General features: G+C 46.0%; 1 protein-coding gene across 3 annotated transcripts in view; it reads right to left on the reverse strand.

The window, feature by feature from the left end:
• MND1 (meiotic nuclear divisions 1) overlaps positions 1-11,311 on the reverse strand; it is a 153,784-nt gene extending 142,473 nt beyond the window's left edge. Inside the window, exons 1-3 of one of the 3 annotated variants that reach the window (XM_073645251.1) lie at positions 11,115-11,311; positions 9,262-9,327; positions 112-166 (exon numbers count right to left, since the gene is read on the reverse strand). In XM_073645251.1, coding sequence (XP_073501352.1) covers positions 112-166; positions 9,262-9,327; positions 11,115-11,117 — 124 coding nt within the window. In that variant the 5' untranslated portion in view covers positions 11,118-11,311. Of the gene's footprint in view, positions 1-111; positions 170-9,261; positions 9,328-11,114 lie in introns of all 3 variants that reach the window. The other 2 variants (XM_073645248.1, XM_073645258.1) reach the window with 2 other exon arrangements.
• Positions 11,312-22,174: the final 10,863 nt, after the last annotated feature.

The following is a 22,174-nucleotide window of genomic DNA, read 5'->3' on the forward strand; positions in this document are numbered from 1 at the left end:
AGCGACCCGGGATTTCCAGGACAGACAGACAGACGGGATAAGACAATTATATAGATAGATAGGGGACTTAGTTGTTCGACATAAAAAACAGACCAATGGGAAACTACTTACTAATTCCCTTCTGCTTTGGAGCAATTTTTTCCAGGTCCTTCAGTTGGAATACATCCTTCTAGTAGAAAAACACAATGGACAGACAGCAGTAAATTGCACATTTTCTGAAAGTTTAGTCTGGTTTACCAACACACAAATACAAGCATAGTGTACCGCCATATCATGCTCAGCGCTGGACTTTATTACAGTGTAGCTTTCCTTGGGAGTATACATCCATGCTATGGAGGCATACAGAGGTACACAGAAGTGTAGAGGTGCCCCATTATAAAACTAAGCACACGGGGCCTAGAGCAATGTGCATCCAAAAAAAAAAAAAAAACCGCTGCAAAAATCCAACATGTGAACATAGTCTAGCAGGTCCTGACATTCCTGACCTTACCATAGGGGCAATCATGCCCAGGCTTTTTTGCCTCCTCTTTCCATTTTTGCCTGTCAGCATTCCAGCAGCCATAACTTTATTACTTTCACTGCCGTAGCTTGTGAGGTTATGGTTGTGGATACATCATGAGTGTAAGCATTTATGTAACATCCCAAAAAAGCAGACTATGTGGACCTCAGAACAGGGCACAAGATAAAGGGGCTCATTAATTAAAGGATATCTGTCACCAGGTTTTTCCTATGATATCTGGGAGCAACATGATGTAGGGGAAGTGTCACTAGCAAGTCAGATGTAGCAGGCAGTCGTTCTGCAGCTGGCTGAAGGAGGTTACTTTGTTTGGCATTACAGACGCCTTCTTAAATCTGTCTTATTGTAGGACCTAGCGGCTACCTCCCTCCTGCTCTGATTGACATCCAGGCCTGGGAGTTTAAATACTTTCAGTTTGCTGCAGGGAGGGGCTGGTGATATTCACATGTTCCCTTGTGAAGGCTTGGAGCTATTGCAGTCCGCTTACTTCCTCTCTGGTGCTTGGAAGACGGTTGGTGTAATCTCTCTGAAGTCGGCTCAAGCCAAGTTTCTCCCCCCTGTGTTTGTCTCCCTTGTTGTCTTTAGTTTATAGTGGGGACTGACCAGTGCTCACCCCTGCCCCCTTCCCTATCCAGGGCCTAGCTCCAGGGATATACAGGGCTTAGGTTTCCTGTTCGGCGATCGGTGAGCAATCAATATAGGGACAGTAGGGGAGACCGGATGATATTAGATTAGCCTAGGAGGTCTCCACCCCCCCCCCCTTTCCCTAGTGTTCGGGCTCCCTTCTCCTCATCCCTTCGTGTTGCACTTTGCCTGTCATGAACAGTGTAGGAAAGACAGACACCCTGATTTCAGTGATGTCACTATGATACAATCACAGTTTTCTCTGCTGCAGATGTAGCAGTGCTCAGAATGCTTAGCTATTTACACTGGCATGTAAAAGTTTGGGCACCCCTTGTCAAAATTACTGTTATTGTGAACAGTTAAGCAAGTTGAAGATGAAATGATCTCTAAAAGGCCTAAAATTAAAAGAGGACACATTTCTTTTGTATTTTAGGCAAAAAGAAAATTATATATTTTCTGTGCTGTTCCCATAGAGATAATTGCTGTTCAGATGTTTGTTTTGCATATATTAGGAAATGAGTTCTGAATTTGTTATATGCTAAATGTACAACGCTATGTCGTCATCTGCTAAATGTACAACGCTATGTAGTCATCTGCTGGCCAGTATTTGTTCAGCGCTCACTCTCGTTCGTTCCAATTAAGTAGGTTCAAACTGGGTGTGGCTTCACATGGCAGTTGGTCGGACACTTGCACTTGGCAGCCATTTTATAGTCAGAGCTGCTGTTAGACAGGAACCACATACTGGGCTAACAAAGTCATCAATTTCTGACCAGCAGCAACAGACGTGAGCGGCTTCAGAGAAAGCAACAGTATTGTACCATCAAGTATTATTTCTTTATCCGGTTTTCAATAAACCAAGTCTTGAATTGCACCTTGCTGTGGTTCTACATTCACGTCTACGGATGCTGAGTCTGCGCTGGTCCTGTCTGCCCCGTATTTTGGATACGGATGTAAGGAAAAGGAAATCTCACAGCATCTTACATATCAGCTACACCTCCAATAGCCTGATGTGGAGACAGAACATTTTCAGCTTTTACATTTTAAAAATTACAAAAAAAAAAATGAGCGATGCAAAAGTTTGGGCACCCTTGGAGATTTGTGAGCTCATAACTTTGACCAAGGTTTCAGACCTTAATTGGCCTGTTAGGGTAATGGCTTGCTCACTCTCATCGTAAGGAAAGGCCAGGTGATGCAAATTTCCCAGCTTTATAAAAAAAAACAGCCTCCTCTAACCTTGTGCCAAAAACCAGCAGTCATGGGTTCTTCTAAGCAGCTGCCTAGCACTCTGAAAATGGTGGCAGCCCACATAGCAGGAGAAGGCTATAAGAAGATAGCAAAGCGTTTTCAAGTTACTCTTTCCTCAGTTCGAAATGTAATTAAGAAATGGCAGTTAACAGGAACAGTGGAGGTCAACATAAGGTCTGGAAGACCAAGCAAAAACTTCACTGACAGCGGCTTGTAGAATTGCTAGAGAAGCAAATCAGAAGCCCCGCTTAAATGCAAAAGAATTAACCCTATTAGAACAGGAAAAACCATATGGACAGAGCTAGTAAAATATTATACCTTACCCATAATGTACTATCATGACTATCAAAACAGCCACGGCAGCCCAGATGCGTCTTTCGCACTGGTACTTTATCAAGGGGAGTGTGTCAAATAGTCTCTCCTGCCCTACCACCCTTATATATCAGATGTTACTAATGTTTGGGCCAGTCAGCGAGGCACATGCGAAAACCATAGTAATGTGTCTCTAGCTATAAATAAGTATGTGTTCTTTGAATATTTGCATGAGTAGGTATTAACCATGCAGGGTGCCCAAACTTTTGCATCAGCCAATTTTCCTTTTTGTAATTTTTAAAATTTAAAGATGAAAATATATATTTTTTCCCCCTAAAATACAAAAGGAAATGTGTTATCTTTAACTTTAGCCCTTTTAGAGATAAGTTCTTCTTCAACTTGCTTAACTTTTCAGAAAAACAGTAATTTTGACAAGGGGTGCCCAAACTTTTACATGCCACTGCACAACCCCGATCACACCACTGATTGGAAGCTTTCAGAGTACACTGTGCAGAGAGAAAACACTGCCAATCAGTGGTGGAGGTTAAACAGAGTAAGAGGACTAGGATGTACAGGGCAGCTAGTCCAGTAGTGATAATCTCTTGCTGATAAAACATTGAGTTTATTGAGACAGCAAAACAGCCTAATAAGTGATACATCACTGTAATCAGGGTCTCAGCCCCTACTTTATGCTGCTCTCATATTACATAGCAAAAAACTTGATGAGAAGTTACCTTTAACCCCTTCGCAACCCTGGGATTTTCTGTTTGTGCATTTTCGTTTTTTGCTCCCCTCGTTCCCAGAGCCATAGCGTTTTTATTTTTTGGGCAATATGGAAGTGTGAGGGCTTATTTTTTGCGGGACGAGTTGTACTTTTCAACGCCATTACTAGAATTACCATATCGTGTACGGGAAAACAATTCCAAGTGCGGTGAAATTGCAAAAAAAAGTGCAATACCACAGATGTTTGTTTTTTTTTACCACGTTCACTGAATGCTAAAACTGACCTTCCATTATAATTCTCCAGGTCATTACGAGTTCGTAGACACCAAACATGTATAGGTTCTTTTTAACCGGTTCCCGACCGCCCACTGTAGATAAACGTCCGCGCTGCAGCGCCGACGTTTAAAAACGGTGGGTGGTCTCGCAGTGCTCAGGACCCCCAGGGTCCTGCAAGCACTGCGATTCCGGTGCAGAGCGTTAGCTCTGACAGGGTACATCATCGGAACCTGATTAGATCAGGTCCCAGTGATGTTAACCCTTTGCTGTCTTCTATATGCTGCGATCTATAGTGATCGCGGCATATAGGAGACAGCAGGAAGAGAGGGGGTCGTCTTACTTATCTCCGAAGACCTCCGTTTCGTTTGAGGACCTGGGGTTGCTATGGCAGCTGGAGGTCACATGACCGCCTCCAGCTCTGCCATATATGGTGTCCTTCCTGTCTGGCTTCAGCCTGTATGTAGCTGATGCCAGACAGGAGACTGACTGAAACAGTCAGTGAAGATCTCATGTAATGTAATATATGTCTATTACATTACATGAGAACAGTGATCAGAAAAAATAAAAATTAATGTCCCATACAGGGACTAAGTAAAAATGTAAAAAAAAGTAAAAAAAAAGTTTTTAAACTATTAAAAAAAAAATAAAAAAATGAAAAAATAAATAAAAATAAATAAATAAAATATTAAACCAATAAATCCGTATATTATTACAAAACCAAAAAAAGTACACATATTTGGTATCGCCGCGTCCGAAACAACCCGAGCTATAAAACTGTCACACTAATTAACTCCTTCTGTGCACACCGTAATAAAAATAAATAAAAAACAGCAAAAAAATATGCTTTTTCATCATATCGCCAAACAAAAAGTGGAAAAAAATGCGATCAAAATGCAGAATAGAAATAAAAATGGTACCACTGAAAACTTCATCTTGTTCCGCAAAAAAAAGCCGCCGAAAAATAAAAAAGTTATAGCGCTCAGAATAAAGCAATGCAAAAAAAATATTTTTTTTTCTAGAAAATTGTTTTATTGTCTAAAAGCGCCAAAACATAAAAAAAATACAGTAAGTGTAGTATCGCTGTAAACGTACTGACCCGAAGAATAAAGCTGCCTGATCACTTTTACCACACGCAGAACGGCATAAAAAAAACCTCAAAAAACAATTCCTGAAGTGTTTGTTTTTGTTAACTTTACCTCCCAAAAAACGGAATAGAAAGCGATCAAAAAATGTCACGTACCCAAAAATGGTTCCAATAAAAAGGTCAACTCGTCCCGCAAAAAACAAGCCGTCGCATGACTATCGGCCGAAATATGGAAAAATGATAGCTCTCAAAATATGGTGATGCAAAAACTAGATTCTGCAAAAAAAGCGTATTTTAGTGTGTGACAGCTGTCAGTCATAAAAACCCGATATAAATCTGGTATCTCTGTAATCGCACCGACCCGAAGAATAAAGTAATCTAATCAGTTATATCACACTAGGAACGGCATAAAAAATAAATAAAACAAATATTATTCACCTGCTACTGATTTGTTTATTATGTCTCCCAAAGATTCCAGTAAGGCTCTGCCCACATTTATCCTGCGCTCTGCGCTGAGCACTTACACCAGAGTTTCCGTGTAAATCTCTGAAATACGTGATTCAGCCAGAACCCATGATGGAAGATTCCCTGTAATGAGGCAGATATAGGCCACTGTGGACGAAGTCTAGCCTGGGATCCCACGGTGTCATTTGTTTTAGGCGTGCATAAAAGTGCGGTTGGCCACAGTTTTGTGCACTTCTGAAAAAAAGGACACCACTAAACAGAGGCCAGACGGAGTCCAGAGTAACTCTGCTGCCTCATTATAGTGAATGGATCCTGCAGGGGTTTCATCTGAATTACATCACTTGGAAATTTAGATGGAAACCCCGATGTAAGTGCTCAGCCTAGAGCGCCGGATAAATGTTACGTAAAATGTTCCCAATAAAAGCTTCAACTCAGTCCTCAAAAAAAGCTAGTCCCCACTCAGGTCCATCATCTGTTAAAAATATAAGGGACTTCCAAGTTACTGGTAGCAGAAAGGCTCTGGAAAAGCAAAATGGTCCTTTCCCCCCAAAAGAAATTCAGAAAGTTTTGTGGTCCCAAATCCAAATGCCTATTCTACAATAATTTGTTCTCCAATTGTCAAATAGCACTCCTTCCCCCTCAAATCTCACCGTATGGCTGAGTGGTACGATACAGCCACATATGGGGTATTAACACTTTTAGAAGAAATTGTGTGACACATTTCGGCACCATTTTTACCCATTGCCCTGTGTGAAAATGTAAAATCTGAGGGTAAAACATTTTTTTGTGGTAAAAATATAATTATGCTTTTTTCACTGTCCAATGGTATAAATTTAAAAATTAAAAAATGCTCACTACTTCCCTAGATGAATTCCTTGAGAGGTGTAGTTTACAAAATGGGGTCACTTGTGGGGGTTTCTGCTGTTTTGGCATGTCAGCGACTCTTCAAATGTGACATGGTGTCTGCTGCCTATCCCAGCCAACATAGCGCTCCTTTCTCTTCCGAACCCTGCCGTACACCAAAGCAGTGGTTTTCCCCCACATATGGGGGTATCGGCGTACTCAGGAGAAATTGTACAACAAATTTCATGGTGCAATTTATCCTGTTACCCTTATGATAATGCAAAATTAGGGAATGAAAAACATTTTTTATGGGAAAAATGTGAAAATTTTATTTTTACGGCTCAATATTATAAACTTCTGTGAAGCAGCTGGGGGTGCAAGGTGCTCACCACACATCTAGATAAGTTCCCTAAGGGGTCTAGTTTCCAAAATGGTGGCACTTGTGGGGGGTTTCCACTGTTTAGGCACATTAGGGGCTCCCCAAATGTGACATGGCGTCTGCTAATTATTCAAACAAATTTTACATTCAAAAAGTCTAATGGCGCTCCTTCCCTTCCGAACCCTGCCGTGCGCCCAAGCAGTGGTTTTCCCTCACATATGGGGTATCAGCACGCTCAAGAGAAATTGCACAAAAAAATTTGGGGTCCATTTTTTCATGTTACCCCTGTGAAAATAAAAAAAATTGGGTCTAAAGTAACATTTTTGTGAAAAAAGTTAAATGTTCATTTTTTTCTTCCACATTCCAAAAATTCCTGTGAAGCACCTGAAGGGTTAAAAAAGTTCTTGAATGTGGTTTTGAGCACCTTGAGGGGTGCAGTTTTTAGAATGGTGTCACTTTTGGGGATTTTCTGTCATAAAGACCTCTCAAAGTGACTTCAAATGTGATGTGGTCCCTAAAAAAATGTTTTTGTAAATTTTGTTGGAAAAATGAGAAATCGCTGGTCAACTTTTAACCCTTATAGCTCCCTAACAAAAAAAAATTTTGGTTCCAAAATTGTGCTGATGTAAAGTAGACATGTGGGAAATGTTATTTATTAACTATTTTGTGTGACATATCTCTCTGATTTAAGGGCATGAAAATTCAAAGTTTGAAAATTGCAAAATTTTCAAAATTTTCGCCAAATTTCCGATTTTTTCACAAATAAACACAAGTTATATCGAAGAAATTTTACCGCTATCATGAAGTACAATATGTCACGAAAAAACAATCTCAGAATCAGGGGAATCCATCGAAGCGTTCCAGAGTAATTACTTCATAAACTGGCAGTGGTCAGAATTGAAAAAATTGGCCCGGTCACAAAGGCAAAAACAGGCTCTGGGGCGAAGTGGTTAACTTAAGTGGTGAAAAAAAATTCGCTATAAAAAAATAATAAAAAAAAGGCGCCATTTTCCAAGACCCGTAGTGTCTCCATTTTTCAGGATCTGGGGCTGGGTGAGGGCTTATTTTTTGCGCGCCTCGCTGAAGTTTTTATTGATACCATTTTGGGATAGATCTGATGTTTTGATCGCCCGTTATTGCATTTTATTGCAATGTTGCAGCGACCAAAAAAACGGAATTCTGGCGTTTAGAATTTTTTTTTTGTTTTGCCGTTTACCGATCGGATTAACTCTTTTTTTATATATTGATAGATCGGGCAATTCTGAATGCGGCGATACCAAATATGTGTATGTGGGTTTTTTTTTTTTTTTATTTTGAATGGGGCGAAAGGGGGGTGATTTAAACTTTTATATTTTTTTAATTTTTTTTTTTACATTTTTTTTCACTTTATGCTTGCTTCTATAGTCTCCATAGGAGGCTAGAAGCAGCACTTGTCTGATCGCCTCTGCTACATAGAAGTGATGAGCAGATCACCTCTGTATAGCGGAAATGGTCCTGTGCTATGAACGCCGACCACTAGGTGGTGCTCATAGCGATCAGCTCATGACAACCACTGGAGTCTGCTGCAGACCCAGAGTTGTCATGCCCACGCATCGGTGACCCGCGATCACTGATGGGCGGGGTAAGTGACGCGCTTCCGGCGCGGCGCTGTTAGATGCCGCTGTCAGAGATTGACAGCGGCATTTAACATGTTAACAGAAGCGGGTGGATCGCAATTCCACCCGCGGCTGTTGCGGGCACATGTCAGCTGTAAGAATCAGCTGACATGTGCAGGTTCAGTGAGGGCTCAGAGCCGGAGACCTCACTGAACCGGGGGTTACAGCATTGTGCGTACAAATAAGGCACAGGCTGTAAAGGGGTTAAAGCTCTTCTCTTCTGGAGCATGTAAACTTAGACTAGGTATTCATGAATGAGCCATATTTATCATGGTGCATCTATGGACTGTCTATGCAAAGTTGATAGCACCTATTAGCTGACTTACTCTAGTCAACAAAGTCACTCCAAATTTTGGTGCATGGGATAGAGATTTAGGCCACATGCCTGTCAACAGATAAAACCTGATGCCAGCAAAGTGAACGAGAAGTGTCATGCACACGTTCAGTATTTTTGACTTGCAGATTTAGAGCAGAAAATAATTTGCAGCATGTCAATTCTCTGTGCGTTTTTCCACCATTGAATGCACTGAAGAAAAAAAAAAAACACGCAACTTTTTGAGGCAGCGTTTTCCTGTCAAGAGATACAGAAATGGTGCAGAAATTTCTGCATGCAAAATACTCAATGTGTACACATACCCTGAAGCTCCTAATAAATTATGAACAAAGCATGAAATACAGGGTATTTTCTGGACCCAAAACAGGACAGATTTATTAAAGTTACCAATGGAAAGTCATCCATATAAAAAACATGCCCACCACCAAATTCTGCACCACTATCAGGACCACAGTCTCTGCTGGACTGGAAGTAATGTTCTCAGTGGTCAGGTCACTGGTGATAAGGACATCATCACTTCCAGACCAGCAGGGAGGACGCATTGGAGACTGGAGTGGGGGGCAGATTTCAGGGGCAAGTGTGGCTTTTTTCTTTTAATTGAGACAGCTCCATACAGGTAACTTTAATAACTCCACAGAAGACCTCTCTGGGTCATCTGCACACTGTCTTTTTGAGTCATTTTTGGAGCAGAAACAGGATTTTATTTTTGGAGGACGTGAAGAATTTGTGTTCAGAAAACTCCGTGCGCCCACAGCCTTATACAGCACAGATGAAGGGCTCACACACAACCGTAAGGAAACTTACAGATTCAAAAAATATTTCCATCATCTTAGTCCTTTTCTCTTCGACACTAAGTCCTCTTTTCTTAGACTGAAAGAAAAATATCACGTCATATTTATTAGCACATTACTCATATTGGCACATCAGAGGCCCAGGAGATGGGAGCTGCTGGTGACTGGGGCTCTGCATCCGTCTGCCCCGCCACAGGGGCGCCGTGGGTTACAGTACTGACACCTGGGGGTCAGAGAGTGGCACCGATACAGGGTCTCTGGGGGACGGAACCGATACACCAATACAGGGGCTCTGGGGGGTGGAACCAATACAGGGTATCTGGGGGGGCATGGGAGTACGGCACTGATACAGGGGCGCCGAGGTTACAATACTGACAACTGGGGGTCAGAGAGTGGCACCGATACAGGGTCTCTGGGGGGCGGCACCGATACACCAATACAGGTGCTCTGGGGGGCGGAACCAATACAGGGTCTCTGGGGGGGCATGGGAGTACGGCACTGATACAGGGGCGCCGAGGTTACAATACTGACAACTGGGGGTCAGAGAGTGGCACCGATACAGGGTCTCTGGGGGGCGGCACCGATAGACCAATACAGGGGCTCTGGGGGGTGGAACCAATACAGGGTCTCTGGGGGGGGCACTGATAAATGGTCTCTGGGGGGGGGGGCACGGGAGTACGGCACTGATACAGGGGCGACAAGGTTACAATACTGACACCTGGGGGTCAGAGAGTGGCACCGATACAGGGTCTTTGGGGGGCGGCACCGATACACCAATACAGGGGCTCTGGAGGGCGGAACCAATACAGGGTATCTGGGGGGGCATGGGAGTACGGCACTGATACAGGGGCGCCGAGGTTACAATACTGACAACTGGGGGTCAGAGAATGGCACCGATACAGGGTCTCTGGGGGGCGGCACCGATACACCAATACAGGGGCTCTGGGGGGCGGAACCAATACAGGGTCTCTGGGGGGGGGACACGGGAGTACGGCACTGATACAGGGGCGCCGAGGTTACAATACTGACACCTGGGAGTCAGATAGTGGCACCTATACAGGGTCTCTGGGGGCAGCACCAATACAGGGGCTCCACCAATACAGGGGCTCTGGGGGGCGGCACTGATAAATGGTCTCTGGGGGTGAGGCACGGGAGTACGGCACTGATACAGGGGCGCCGGGGTTACAGTACTGACACCGATACAGGGTCTCTGGGGGGCGGCACCGATACACCAATACAGGGTCTCTGGGGGGGGGAGGCACCATTAAAGGGTCTCTGGGGGGGGGGGGGCACCGATAAAGGGTCTCTGGGGGGGTGGGGGAGGCACCGATAAAGGGTCTCTGGGGGGGTGGGGGAGGCACCGATAAAGGGTCTCTGGGGGGGTGGGGGAGGCACCGATAAAGGGTCTCTGGGGGGGGGGGAGGCACCGATAAAGGGTCTCTGGGGGGGGGGGAGGCACCGATAAAGGGTCTCTGGGGGGGGGGAGGCACCGATAAAGGGTCTCTGGGGGGGGGAGGCACCGATAAAGGGTCTCTGGGGGGGGGAGGCACCGATAAGGGGTCTCTGGGGGGGGGGGGGAGGCACGGGAGTACGGCACTCATACAATACTGACACCAGGGGGTCAGAGAGTGGCACCAATACAGAGGCACTGGGGGGCGGCACCAATACAGGATCTCTGGGAGGAGGCACTGATAAAGGGTTCCTGGGGGGAGGCACGGGAGTGCAGCACTGATACATGGGCAGCATGGCACAACACTGATAGATGGTCCTTGCTTGTTGTGCCCTGCTCACTACAATGTGCCTGGATAGCACTGGTCGCTATCGGTAACAACTCCGGTAGTAGACGGGAAACTGACACACACTCACCATGCTGCCAGCGGTCACTCCCACTCCTAGTATCACTTATTAACGAGTCACAGCTGACGCCGCACTGGCTGAGGTAATAACAACGGAGAACACCGACAACACGGACACTTAGGATAACAAGATCACATGACTTGTACCACGTGAACGCGAGGCGACCAATTCATAGACTGAGCGGGTGAGAAAAATATAGTGAGAAAATTCTATAGTCTGTGATCGACTACACAGCACACGGAAACACACCGCCCCCTACAGGTTGTCTTATTTAACAACATCCCCATGCTCCACATCCCCATGCTCCATTTATTATGAGACATCCCACCTCACACTACACACCATCGCCCATACACACCTTATATACACTACACACCATCCCCCATATACACTACACACCATCCCCCATATACACTACACACCATCCACCATATACACCTCATATACATTACACACCATCCACCATATATACCTCATATACACTACACACCATCCCCCATATACACCTCATATACACTACACACCATCCCCCATATATGCCTCATATGCACTACACACCATCCCCCATATACACCTCATATACATTACACACCATCCACCATATACACCTCATATACATTACACACCATCCACCATATACACTTCATATACATTACACACCATCCACCATATATACCTCATATACACTACACACCATCCCCCATATATGCCTCATATGCACTACACATCATCCCCCATATACACCTCATATACATTACACACCATCCACCATATACACCTCATATACATTACACACCATCCACCATATACACTTCATATACATTACACACCATCCCCATATACACCTCATATACACTACACACCATCCACCATATATACCTCATATACACTGCACACCATCCCCCATATACACCTCATATACAGTACACACCATCCCCCATATACACCTCATATACAGTACACACCATCCCCCATACACACCTTATATACACTGCACACCATCCCTCATATACACCATCCCCCATATACACCTCATATACACTACACACCATCCCCCATATATGCCTCATATGCACTACACACCATCCCCATATACACCTCATATACACTACACACCATCCACCATATATACCTCATATACACTACACACCATCCCCCATATATACCTCATATACACTACACACCATCCCCCATATATGCCTCATATGCACTACACACCATCCCCATATACACCTCATATACACTACACACCATCCACCATATACACCTCATATACATTACACACCATCCACCATATATACCTCATATACACTACACACCATCCCCCATATATGCCTCATATGCACTGCACACCATCCCCATATACACCTCATATACACTACACACCATCCACCATATATACCTCATATACACTGCACACCATCCCCCATATACACCTCATATACAGTACACACCATCCCCCATATACACCTCATATACAGTACACACCATCCCCCATACACACCTTATATACACTACACACCATCCCTCATATACACCATCCCCCATATACACCTCATATACACTACACACCATCCCCCATATATGCCTCATATGCACTACACACCATCCCCATATACACCTCATATACACTACACACCATCCACCATATATACCTCATATGCACTACACACCATCCCCCATACACACCTCATATACATTACACACCATCCCCCATACACACCTTATATACACTACACACCATCCCCCATACACACCTTATATACACTACACACCATCCCCCATATATACCTCATATACAGTACACACCATCCCCCATACACACCTTATATACACTACACACCATCCCCCATATATACCTCATATACACTGCACACCATCCCCCATATACACCTCATATACAGTACACACCATCCCCCATATACACCTCATATACACTACACACCATCCCCCATATATACCTCATATACACTACACACCATCCCCCATATACACCTCATATGCACTACACACCATCCCCCATATATACCTCATATGCACTACACACCATCCCCCATATATACCTCATATACACTACACACCATCCACCATATACACCTCATATACACTACACACCATCCCCCATATATACCTCATATGCACTACACACCATCCCCCATATATACCTCATATGCACTACACACCATCCCCCATATATACCTCATATACACTACACACCATCCCCCATACACACCTCATATACACTGCACACCATCCCCCATACACACCTCATATACACTGCACACCATCCCCCATATACACCTCATATACACGACACACCATCCCCCTTATATACAGTTATATGAAAAAGTTTGGGCACCCCTATTAATCTTAAGCTTAATGTTTTATAAAAATTGGTGTTTTTGCAACAGCTATTTCAGTTTGATATATGTAATAACTGTTGGACACAGTAATGTTTCTGCCTTGAAATGAGGTTTATTGTACTAACAGAAAATGTGCAATCTGCATTCAAACAAAATTTGACAGGTGCATAAGTATGGGCACCCTTATCATTTTCTTGTTTTAAATACTCCTACCTACTTTTTACTGACTTACTAAAGGACTTTTTTTTGTTTTGTAACCTCATTGAGCTTTGAACTTCATAGCCAGGTGTATGCAATCATGAGAAAAGCTACTTAAAGTGGCCACTTGCAAGTTGTTCTCCTGTTTGAATCTCCTCTGAAGAGTGGCATCATGGGCTCCTCAAAACAACTGTCAAATGATCTGAAAACAAAGATTATTCAACATAGTGGTTCAGGGGAAGGATGTAAAAAGCTGTCTCAGAGATTTAACCTGTCAGTTTCCACTGTGAGGAACATAGTAAGGAAATGGAAGAACACAGGGACAGTTCTTGTTAAGGCCAGAAGTGGCAGGCCAAGAAAAACATCAGAAAGGCAGAGAAGAAGAATGGTGAGATCAGTCAAGGACAATCCTCAGACCACCTCCATAGAGCTGCAGCATCAACTTGCTGCAGATGGTGTCCCTGTGCATCGGTCAACTATACAACGCACTTTGCACAAGGAGAAGCTGTATGTGAGAGTGATGCGAAAGAAGCCGTTTCTGCAAGCACGCCACAAACAGAGTCGGCTGAGGTATGCAAAAGCACATTTGGAGAAGCCAATTTCTTTTTGGAAGAAGGTCCTGTGGACTGATGAAACCAAGATTGAGTTGTTTGGTCATACAAAAAGGCGTTATGCATGGCGGCAAAAAAACACAGCATTCCAAGAAAAACACTTGCTACCCACAGTAAAATTTGGTGGAGGTTCCATCATGCTTTGGGGCTGTGTGGCCAATGCCGGCACCGGGAATCTTGTTAAAGTTGAGGGACGCATGGATTCCACTCAGTATCAGCAGATTCTTGACAATAATGTTCAATAATCAGTGACAAAGTTGAAGTTACGCAGGGGATGGATCTTTCAGCAAGACAATGATCCAAAACACCGCTCCAAATCTACTCAGGCATTCATGCAGAGGAACAATTACAATGTTCTGGAATGGCCATCCCAGTCCCCAGACCTGAATATCATTGAACATCTGTGGGATCATTTGAAGAGGGCTGTCCATGCTCGGCGACCATCAAACCTAACTGAACTGGAATTGTTTTGTAAAGAGGAATGGTCAAAAATACCTTCATCCAGGATCCAGGAAATCATTAAAAGCTACAGGAAGCGACTAGAGGCTGTTATTTTTGCAAAAGGAGGATCTACTAAATATTAATGTCACTTTTCTGGTGAGGTGCCCATACTTATGCACCTGTCAAATTTTGTTTGAATGCAGATTGCACATTTTCTGTTAGTACAATAAACCTCATTTCAAGGCAGAAACATTACTGTGTCCAACAGTTATTACATATATCAAACTGAAATAGCTGTTGCAAAAACACCAATTTTTATAAAACATTGAGCTTAAGATTAATAGGGGTGCCCAAACTTTTTCATATAACTGTACCTCATATGCACTACACATTATCCCCACCATATACTCCTCATATACACTACACACCATCCACCATATACACCTCCTATACACTACACACCATCTGCCATATACTCCTCATATACACTACACACCATCCTCCATATATACCTCATATGCACTACACACCATCCCCCATACACGCCTCATATACACTACACATTATCCCCAACATATACTCCTCATATACACTACACACCATCCCCACCATATACTCCTCATATACACTACCCACCATCCACCATATACACCTCCTATACACTACACACCATCCCCCATATACACCTCATATACACTACACACCATCCACCATATACACCTCATATACACTACACACCATCCCCCATACACGCCTCATATACACTACACATTATCCCCCATATACAACTCATATACACCATCCACCATATACACCTCATATACACTGCACATTATCCCCACTATATACTCCTTATATACACTACACACCATCCTCACCATATACACCTCATATACACTACACACCATCCCCCATATACAACTCATATACACTAAACAACATCCACCATATACACTGCACATCATCCACCATATACACGACACACCATCCCCCATATACAACTCATATACACTACACACCATCCCCCATACACACCATCCACCATATACACCTCATATACACTACATACCATCCCACCATATACACCGCATATACACTACACACCATTCCCCATATACACCTCATATACACTACACACCATGCCCCATATACACCATCCCACCATATACACAACTCGTATACACTACACACCATCCCCCATATACTCCTCATATACACTACACACCATCCACCATATATACCTCATATACACTACACACCATCCACCATATACACCTCAAATACAGTACACACCATCCCCCATATACAACTCATATACACTACACCCCATCCACCATATACACCTCATATACATTACACACCATCCACCATATACACCTCACATACACTACACACCATTCCCCATATACAACTCATCTACACTACACACCATCCCCACCATACACACCTCATATACACTACACACCATCCCACCATATACACCTCACATACACTACACACCATTCCCCATATACACCTCATATACACTACACACCATCCACACCTCATATACACTACCCACCATCCCACCATATACACCTCATCTACAGTACACACCATCCCCCATATACAACTCATATACACTACACCCCATCCCCATATACACCTCATATACACTACACACCATGTCACCATATACACCTCATATACACTACACATCATCCACCATATACAATACACACCATCCCCCATATACACCTCATATACACTACACACCATCCACCATATTCACCTCATATACACTACACACCATCCCCCATATACACCTCATATACACTACACACCATTCACCATATACACCTTATATACACTACACACCATCTCACCATATATACCTCATTTACACTACACACCATCCCCCATATACACCTCAAATACAGTGCATACCATCCCCCATATACAACTCATATACACTACACCCCATCCCCATATACACCTCATATACACTACACACCATATCACCATATACACCTCATATACACTACACATCATCCCCCATATACACTACACACCATCCCCCATATACACCTCATATACACTACACACCATTGCACCATATACACCTCATATACACTACACACCATCCACCATATACACCTCATATACACTACACACCATCCCTCATATACACCATCCCCATATACACCTCATATACTCTACACACCATCCCCCATATACACCTCATATACACTACACACCATCCACCATATACATCTCATATACACTAAACACCATCCACCATATACACCTCATATACACTACACACCATCCCCCATATACACCTCATATACACTACACACCATTGCACCATATACACCTCATATACACTACACACCATCCCCCATATACACCTCATATACACTACACACCATCCCCCATATACACCTCATATACACTACACACCATTGCACCATATACACCTCATATACACTACACACCATCCCCCATATACACCTCATATACACTACACACCATCCCCCATATGCACCTCATATACACTATGTAGCGTCAGCGTCCCTGCCTCCTGCTAGGCAGGGACGCCATTCCTCTCACCTCTCCGCTCCGTGCCCGGCGTCTTCCTCCCGCTCTGCTGGCAGTGCGCGCTGCTTCCCGGCCTCTGTGCTTAGGGCGCGCGCTCTCCCTCTCTTAAAGGGGCCGCGCGCGCCGTCCTAAGGAGTCCCTGGCCAATGGCCGGAGGACCTCACCATATATAAGGCACCTCCTCCAAAATGGAGGTGCCCGAGCAATGTTGTTGCAAAGCCTATCAACTCTGCTTCAGCCCTCAGGTTCCGTTACCAGATACCTGCCAGTGACCTGCCAGATCTCTGCTTGATACCTACCTGATTCCTGTCTATCTGCTTGCATTCCTGCGGTCCGACAGTCTGCCTTCCAACACCTGTCAGTCTGTCTATGGATCTGCCCGCCCGCTCACCTGGGAGCGCTCACCTGCTACCTGCCTGCTAGCCTACCTGGAGGCTCTGCCGTCACTTGCCGTGACCACCTGCCTGTCCAGAGACTCCTGCCCGCTCACCTGGGAGCGCTCACCTGCTACCTGCCTGCTAGCCTACCTGGAGGCTCTGCCGTCACTTGCCGTGACCACCTGCCTGTCCAGAGACTCCTGCCCGCTCACCTGGGAGCGCTCACCTGCTACCTGCCTGCTAGCCTACCTGGAGGCTCTGCCGTCACTTGCCGTGACCACCTGCCTGTCCAGAGACTCTAATCCTGCTGTCACTTGCCGTGACCACCTGCCTGTCTAGAGACTCTTACCCTGCTGTCACTTGCCGTGACCATCCGCCTGTCAAGAGACTGTCCCCATCACTTGCCGTGATCTCCTGCCCTTCTACCCAGAGACTGTCCCTGTCACTTGCCGTGACTACCTGCCCGCCTTCCCTGGGAGCCACCCGCTTCCTTACAAGGACTGCCCCTTTGTATAGTTGCTCTGAGGTTCCACCTCCCAGACCCGTTACAGTTTGCTCGGGCCATGGAACCCGGTGGCACCCAAGCTCCCTCGCTCTCGGACCTATGTCATGAACTTTCCCGTCAGAGGTCCCAACAGGAGTCCATCCTGAGCCATCTGCGTAGTGTTAACTCCCGCCTGGACACACTGACTACCTCTTTGGGACCAGCTTCCAGTCGCACGACTCCTACCCCGGCAGCGTCGCTGCCCATCAATTCCATGGCATCTCTTCCTGGTCCCCGCCTCACCGCCCCGCCTCGTTTTGGCGGAGATCCCGGTCAGGCACGGGGCTTCATTAACCTGTGCACTCTGCACTTCGAACTGTTGGCAGACCAGTTCTCCACCTACCGCGCCAAAGTAGCCTTTATCATGTCCCATCTCACGGGGGAGGCGCTGGCTTGGCTAAATCCTCTATGGGAGAGAGGAGACCCCCTGGTGTCCAACCTGCCAGCCTTTCTCTCGGCTTTCCGGAAGGTCTTCGACGAACAAGGACGGAGGCCTCATCCGCCTCATCTCTGCTACGCCTCCGCCAAGGAAGCCTCACCGTGGGCCAATATGCCATACGGTTCCGTACCCTTGCTTCGGAGCTTGCCTGGGATAACGACGCCCTGGTGTCCGTCTTCTGGGAGAGTCTGTCCGGCCGTATTAAAGATGAATTCTCCAGTCGGGACATTCCTACCACTCTCGATGACTTAATTACACTTGCCACCCGGATTGACATCCGGTTCCAGGAGCGCACCAAAGAGTTCACCCGTGAGAGGAGGTTTCCACGCCTTGCCCCTACCTTCCAGAGACCCGTCACTTCCTCCGTTACTCCCCCGGCGCACTCACCCGAGCCTATGCAGGTCGACCAGACCAAGATGGTCAAGACTTACGCCGTGCCAAGGGGAGCTGCTTCTACTGTGGCAGTAAGGAGCACCGGATCCGTTCCTGTCCGGAGAGGTCGGGAAACGCCTGTGTCTAGGATCGCTCAGAGAGGTCGCCCTAGACAGAAATAAACCCTCTCCATCTCTAATGCTGTCGGTCTCTATCATCTGTGGGGAGAACCGTTATTTTGAACTGGCTCAACTTGACTCTGGATCTGCCGGAAATCTCATTTCTCAGTCCCTGGTAGAGAAATACCGCATTCCCACCAAACCTCTGGCTGTACCCTTATCTGTCGCCGCCGTGGATGTGGGCCTCTTACCTCATCCCATCCAACTTATCACCGAATCCATAACTCTGCAGGTGGGAATGCTGCACTCTGAGAGCATCTTCTTCCATGTTCTGCCTAGACTCTCTCACGCCCTCTTGCTAGGCCTACCTTGGCTCCAGAGACACGCACCCGTGCTTGATTGGTAGACCAGAGAAGTTCTTCGCTGGGGACAGGACTGCCATAAGACTTGTTTAGTTTAGTTCCCGTTCATTCTGTTCGTCCTTCTCCTACCCCAGCCAATCTACCCGGCCTACCGGTTCCCTATTGGTCTTTTGCGGACGTCTTTAATAAAAGAGAAGCAGAGACATTACCCCCTCATCGACCATATGACTGCCCAATTGATCTGATGCCCGGCGCTACTCCTCCCCGTGGGCGTATTTACCCTTTGTCCGCTGCTGAGACCCGGTCCATGTCTGAATATATTGAGGAGAATCTGTGCCGGGGATTTATCCGGAAATCTACCTCCCCGGTGGGAGCAGGCTTCTTCTTCGTCAAAAAGAAGGACGGCTCACTCCGTACCTGTATAGACTATAGAGGCCTTAACCAGATCACAGTGAAGAATAAATACCCCCTTCCGCTCATTCCTGAATTATTTGACCGTCTGAGGGGGGCTAGAATCTTCACCAAGCTGGACCTCCGTGGGGCGTATAATCTGGTCCGTATCCGTCAGGGGGATGAATGGAAGACGGCATTCAACACCCGGGACGGCCACTATGAATACCTTGTAATGCCCTTTGGTCTCTGTAACGCTCCCGCCGTCTTTCAAGAGTTGGTCAATGACATCTTCCGTGACCTTCTCTAATCCTGCGTGGTGGTGTACCTGGACGACATCTTGGTCTTCTCTCCGGATCTTCTCACTCGCCGGAGGGACGTTCATCAGGTCCTGCTCAGGCTCAGGCAGAACCACCTCTACGCTAAATATGAGAAGTGCCTCTTTGAGCAGACCTTGCTTCCGTTTCTGGGCTATATAATCTCTCAGACCGGCCTACAAATGGACCCTGAGAAACTGTCTGCCATCCAGAAGTGGCCCCGACCAGAGGGGTTGAAGGCTATTCAGCAGTTCCTGGGCTTCGCCAACTACTACCGCCTCTTCATTCCGCACTTCTCTTCCCGGACTGCCCCTATCTCGGCGCTCACCCGTAAGGGCGCTAATCCCAGAGAATGGCCGCCCGAAGCAGAGTAGGCCTTCCTTTCCTTAAAACGAGCTTTTTCCTCCGCCCCTGTGCTGCATCGTCCGGACGGCAACAAACAATTCTTTCTAGAAGTCGACGCTTCCTCCTCCGGAGCCGGAGCAGTACTTACCCCAAAGTCGTCTTCCGGAAGAATGGTAACTTGCGGCTTCTTCTCCAAACTCTTCTCTTCTGAGCGCAATTATTCTATAGGAGACCGAGAATTGTTGGCCATTAAGCTGGCACTGGAGGAGTGGCGTTACCTGCTCGAGGGGGCTCTTCACCCGGTAATAATTTACACGGACCACAAGAACTTGGCTTACCTCCAGAGTGCCCAAAGACTTAACCCGCGCCAAGCCCGGTGGTCCTTGTTCTTCGCCCGCTTTAATTTCATTCTTCATTTTCGCCCGGCTGACAAAAGCATCAAAGCTGATGCCTTATCCCGATCCTTTTTGGTCTCTGATCTTGAGGAGGAGCCTAAACACATCATCGACCCCGCCAAAGTAATGCAGGTGGCCCCCGTGAATCTAAATCGTCTTCCACCCGGTAAGACTTTCGTAACTGTTCCTGATCGTGAGAAGGTTCTACACTGGGGACACTCGTCCAAGCTAGCTGGCCACGCTGGTCAGAAAAAGACCCTCCAGCTTATTACCTGGCATTACTGGTGGCCTACCCTGCACAAGGACGTAATAGACTTTGTTTCAGCCTGTGTGTCCTGCGCCCGCAACAAGGTTCCGAGACATCTGCTAGCCGGCCGTCTCCTTCCTCTTCCTGTACCTGCTGCCCCGTGGCAGCATATAGCTATGGACTTTATAACGGACCTCCCTGTCTCTGCCGGTTGTACGGTCATATGGGTGGTCGCTGACCGCTTTTCCAAAATGGCTCACTTTATTCCCCTGCCGGGTCTCCCGTCTGCATCAGAGTTAGCTAAAGACTTTATCCATCATGTCTTCCGTCTTCATGGTCTTCCTCTCCACATCGTATCCGACCGAGGGGTTCAGTTCACCTCTCGTTTTTGGCGAGCCATGTGTAAACTGCTGGGGGTCACCTTGGACTTTTCTTCTGCTTATCACCCACAGTCCAATGGCCAAGTAGAACGGATCAACCAAATTTTAACCAGCTACCTCTGGCACTTTGTTAATGCTCACCATTCCGACTGGGTGGATCTTTTACCGTGGGCCGAATTTTCTTACAATAATCACGAGAGCGAATCTTCCCCCAAATCCCCGTTTTTTGTAGTCTTCGGTCAGCATCCTCGGATCCCGTTTCCCGTCTCCGCCTCGGTGGACAATCCGGCTGCGGAATCTCTCGTTAACGAATTTTCCTCCATTTGGGAAAGTACCAGATCCGCACTTCTTCAGTCATCTGAGCGGATGAAAAAACAGGCTGACAAGAGACGTCTGGATCCACCACAATTCCGTCCTGGAGATAAGGTCTGGCTCTCGTCCAAATATGTCCGGCTCAAGATTCCTTCCTACAAGTTAGGGCCTCGGTTCATCGGCCCACTGGAAGTTATCAAACAAATCAACCCGGTGGCCTATAAATTGAAACTCCCGGCCAATTTGCGGATTCCTAACTCCTTCCATGTATCTCTAC

This window comes from Phyllobates terribilis, unplaced genomic scaffold, assembly GCF_046119375.1.
Source record: "Phyllobates terribilis strain yellow unplaced genomic scaffold, ASM4611937v1 Scaffold_1__5_contigs__length_1240528914, whole genome shotgun sequence".
NCBI lineage: Eukaryota > Metazoa > Chordata > Amphibia > Anura > Dendrobatidae > Phyllobates > Phyllobates terribilis.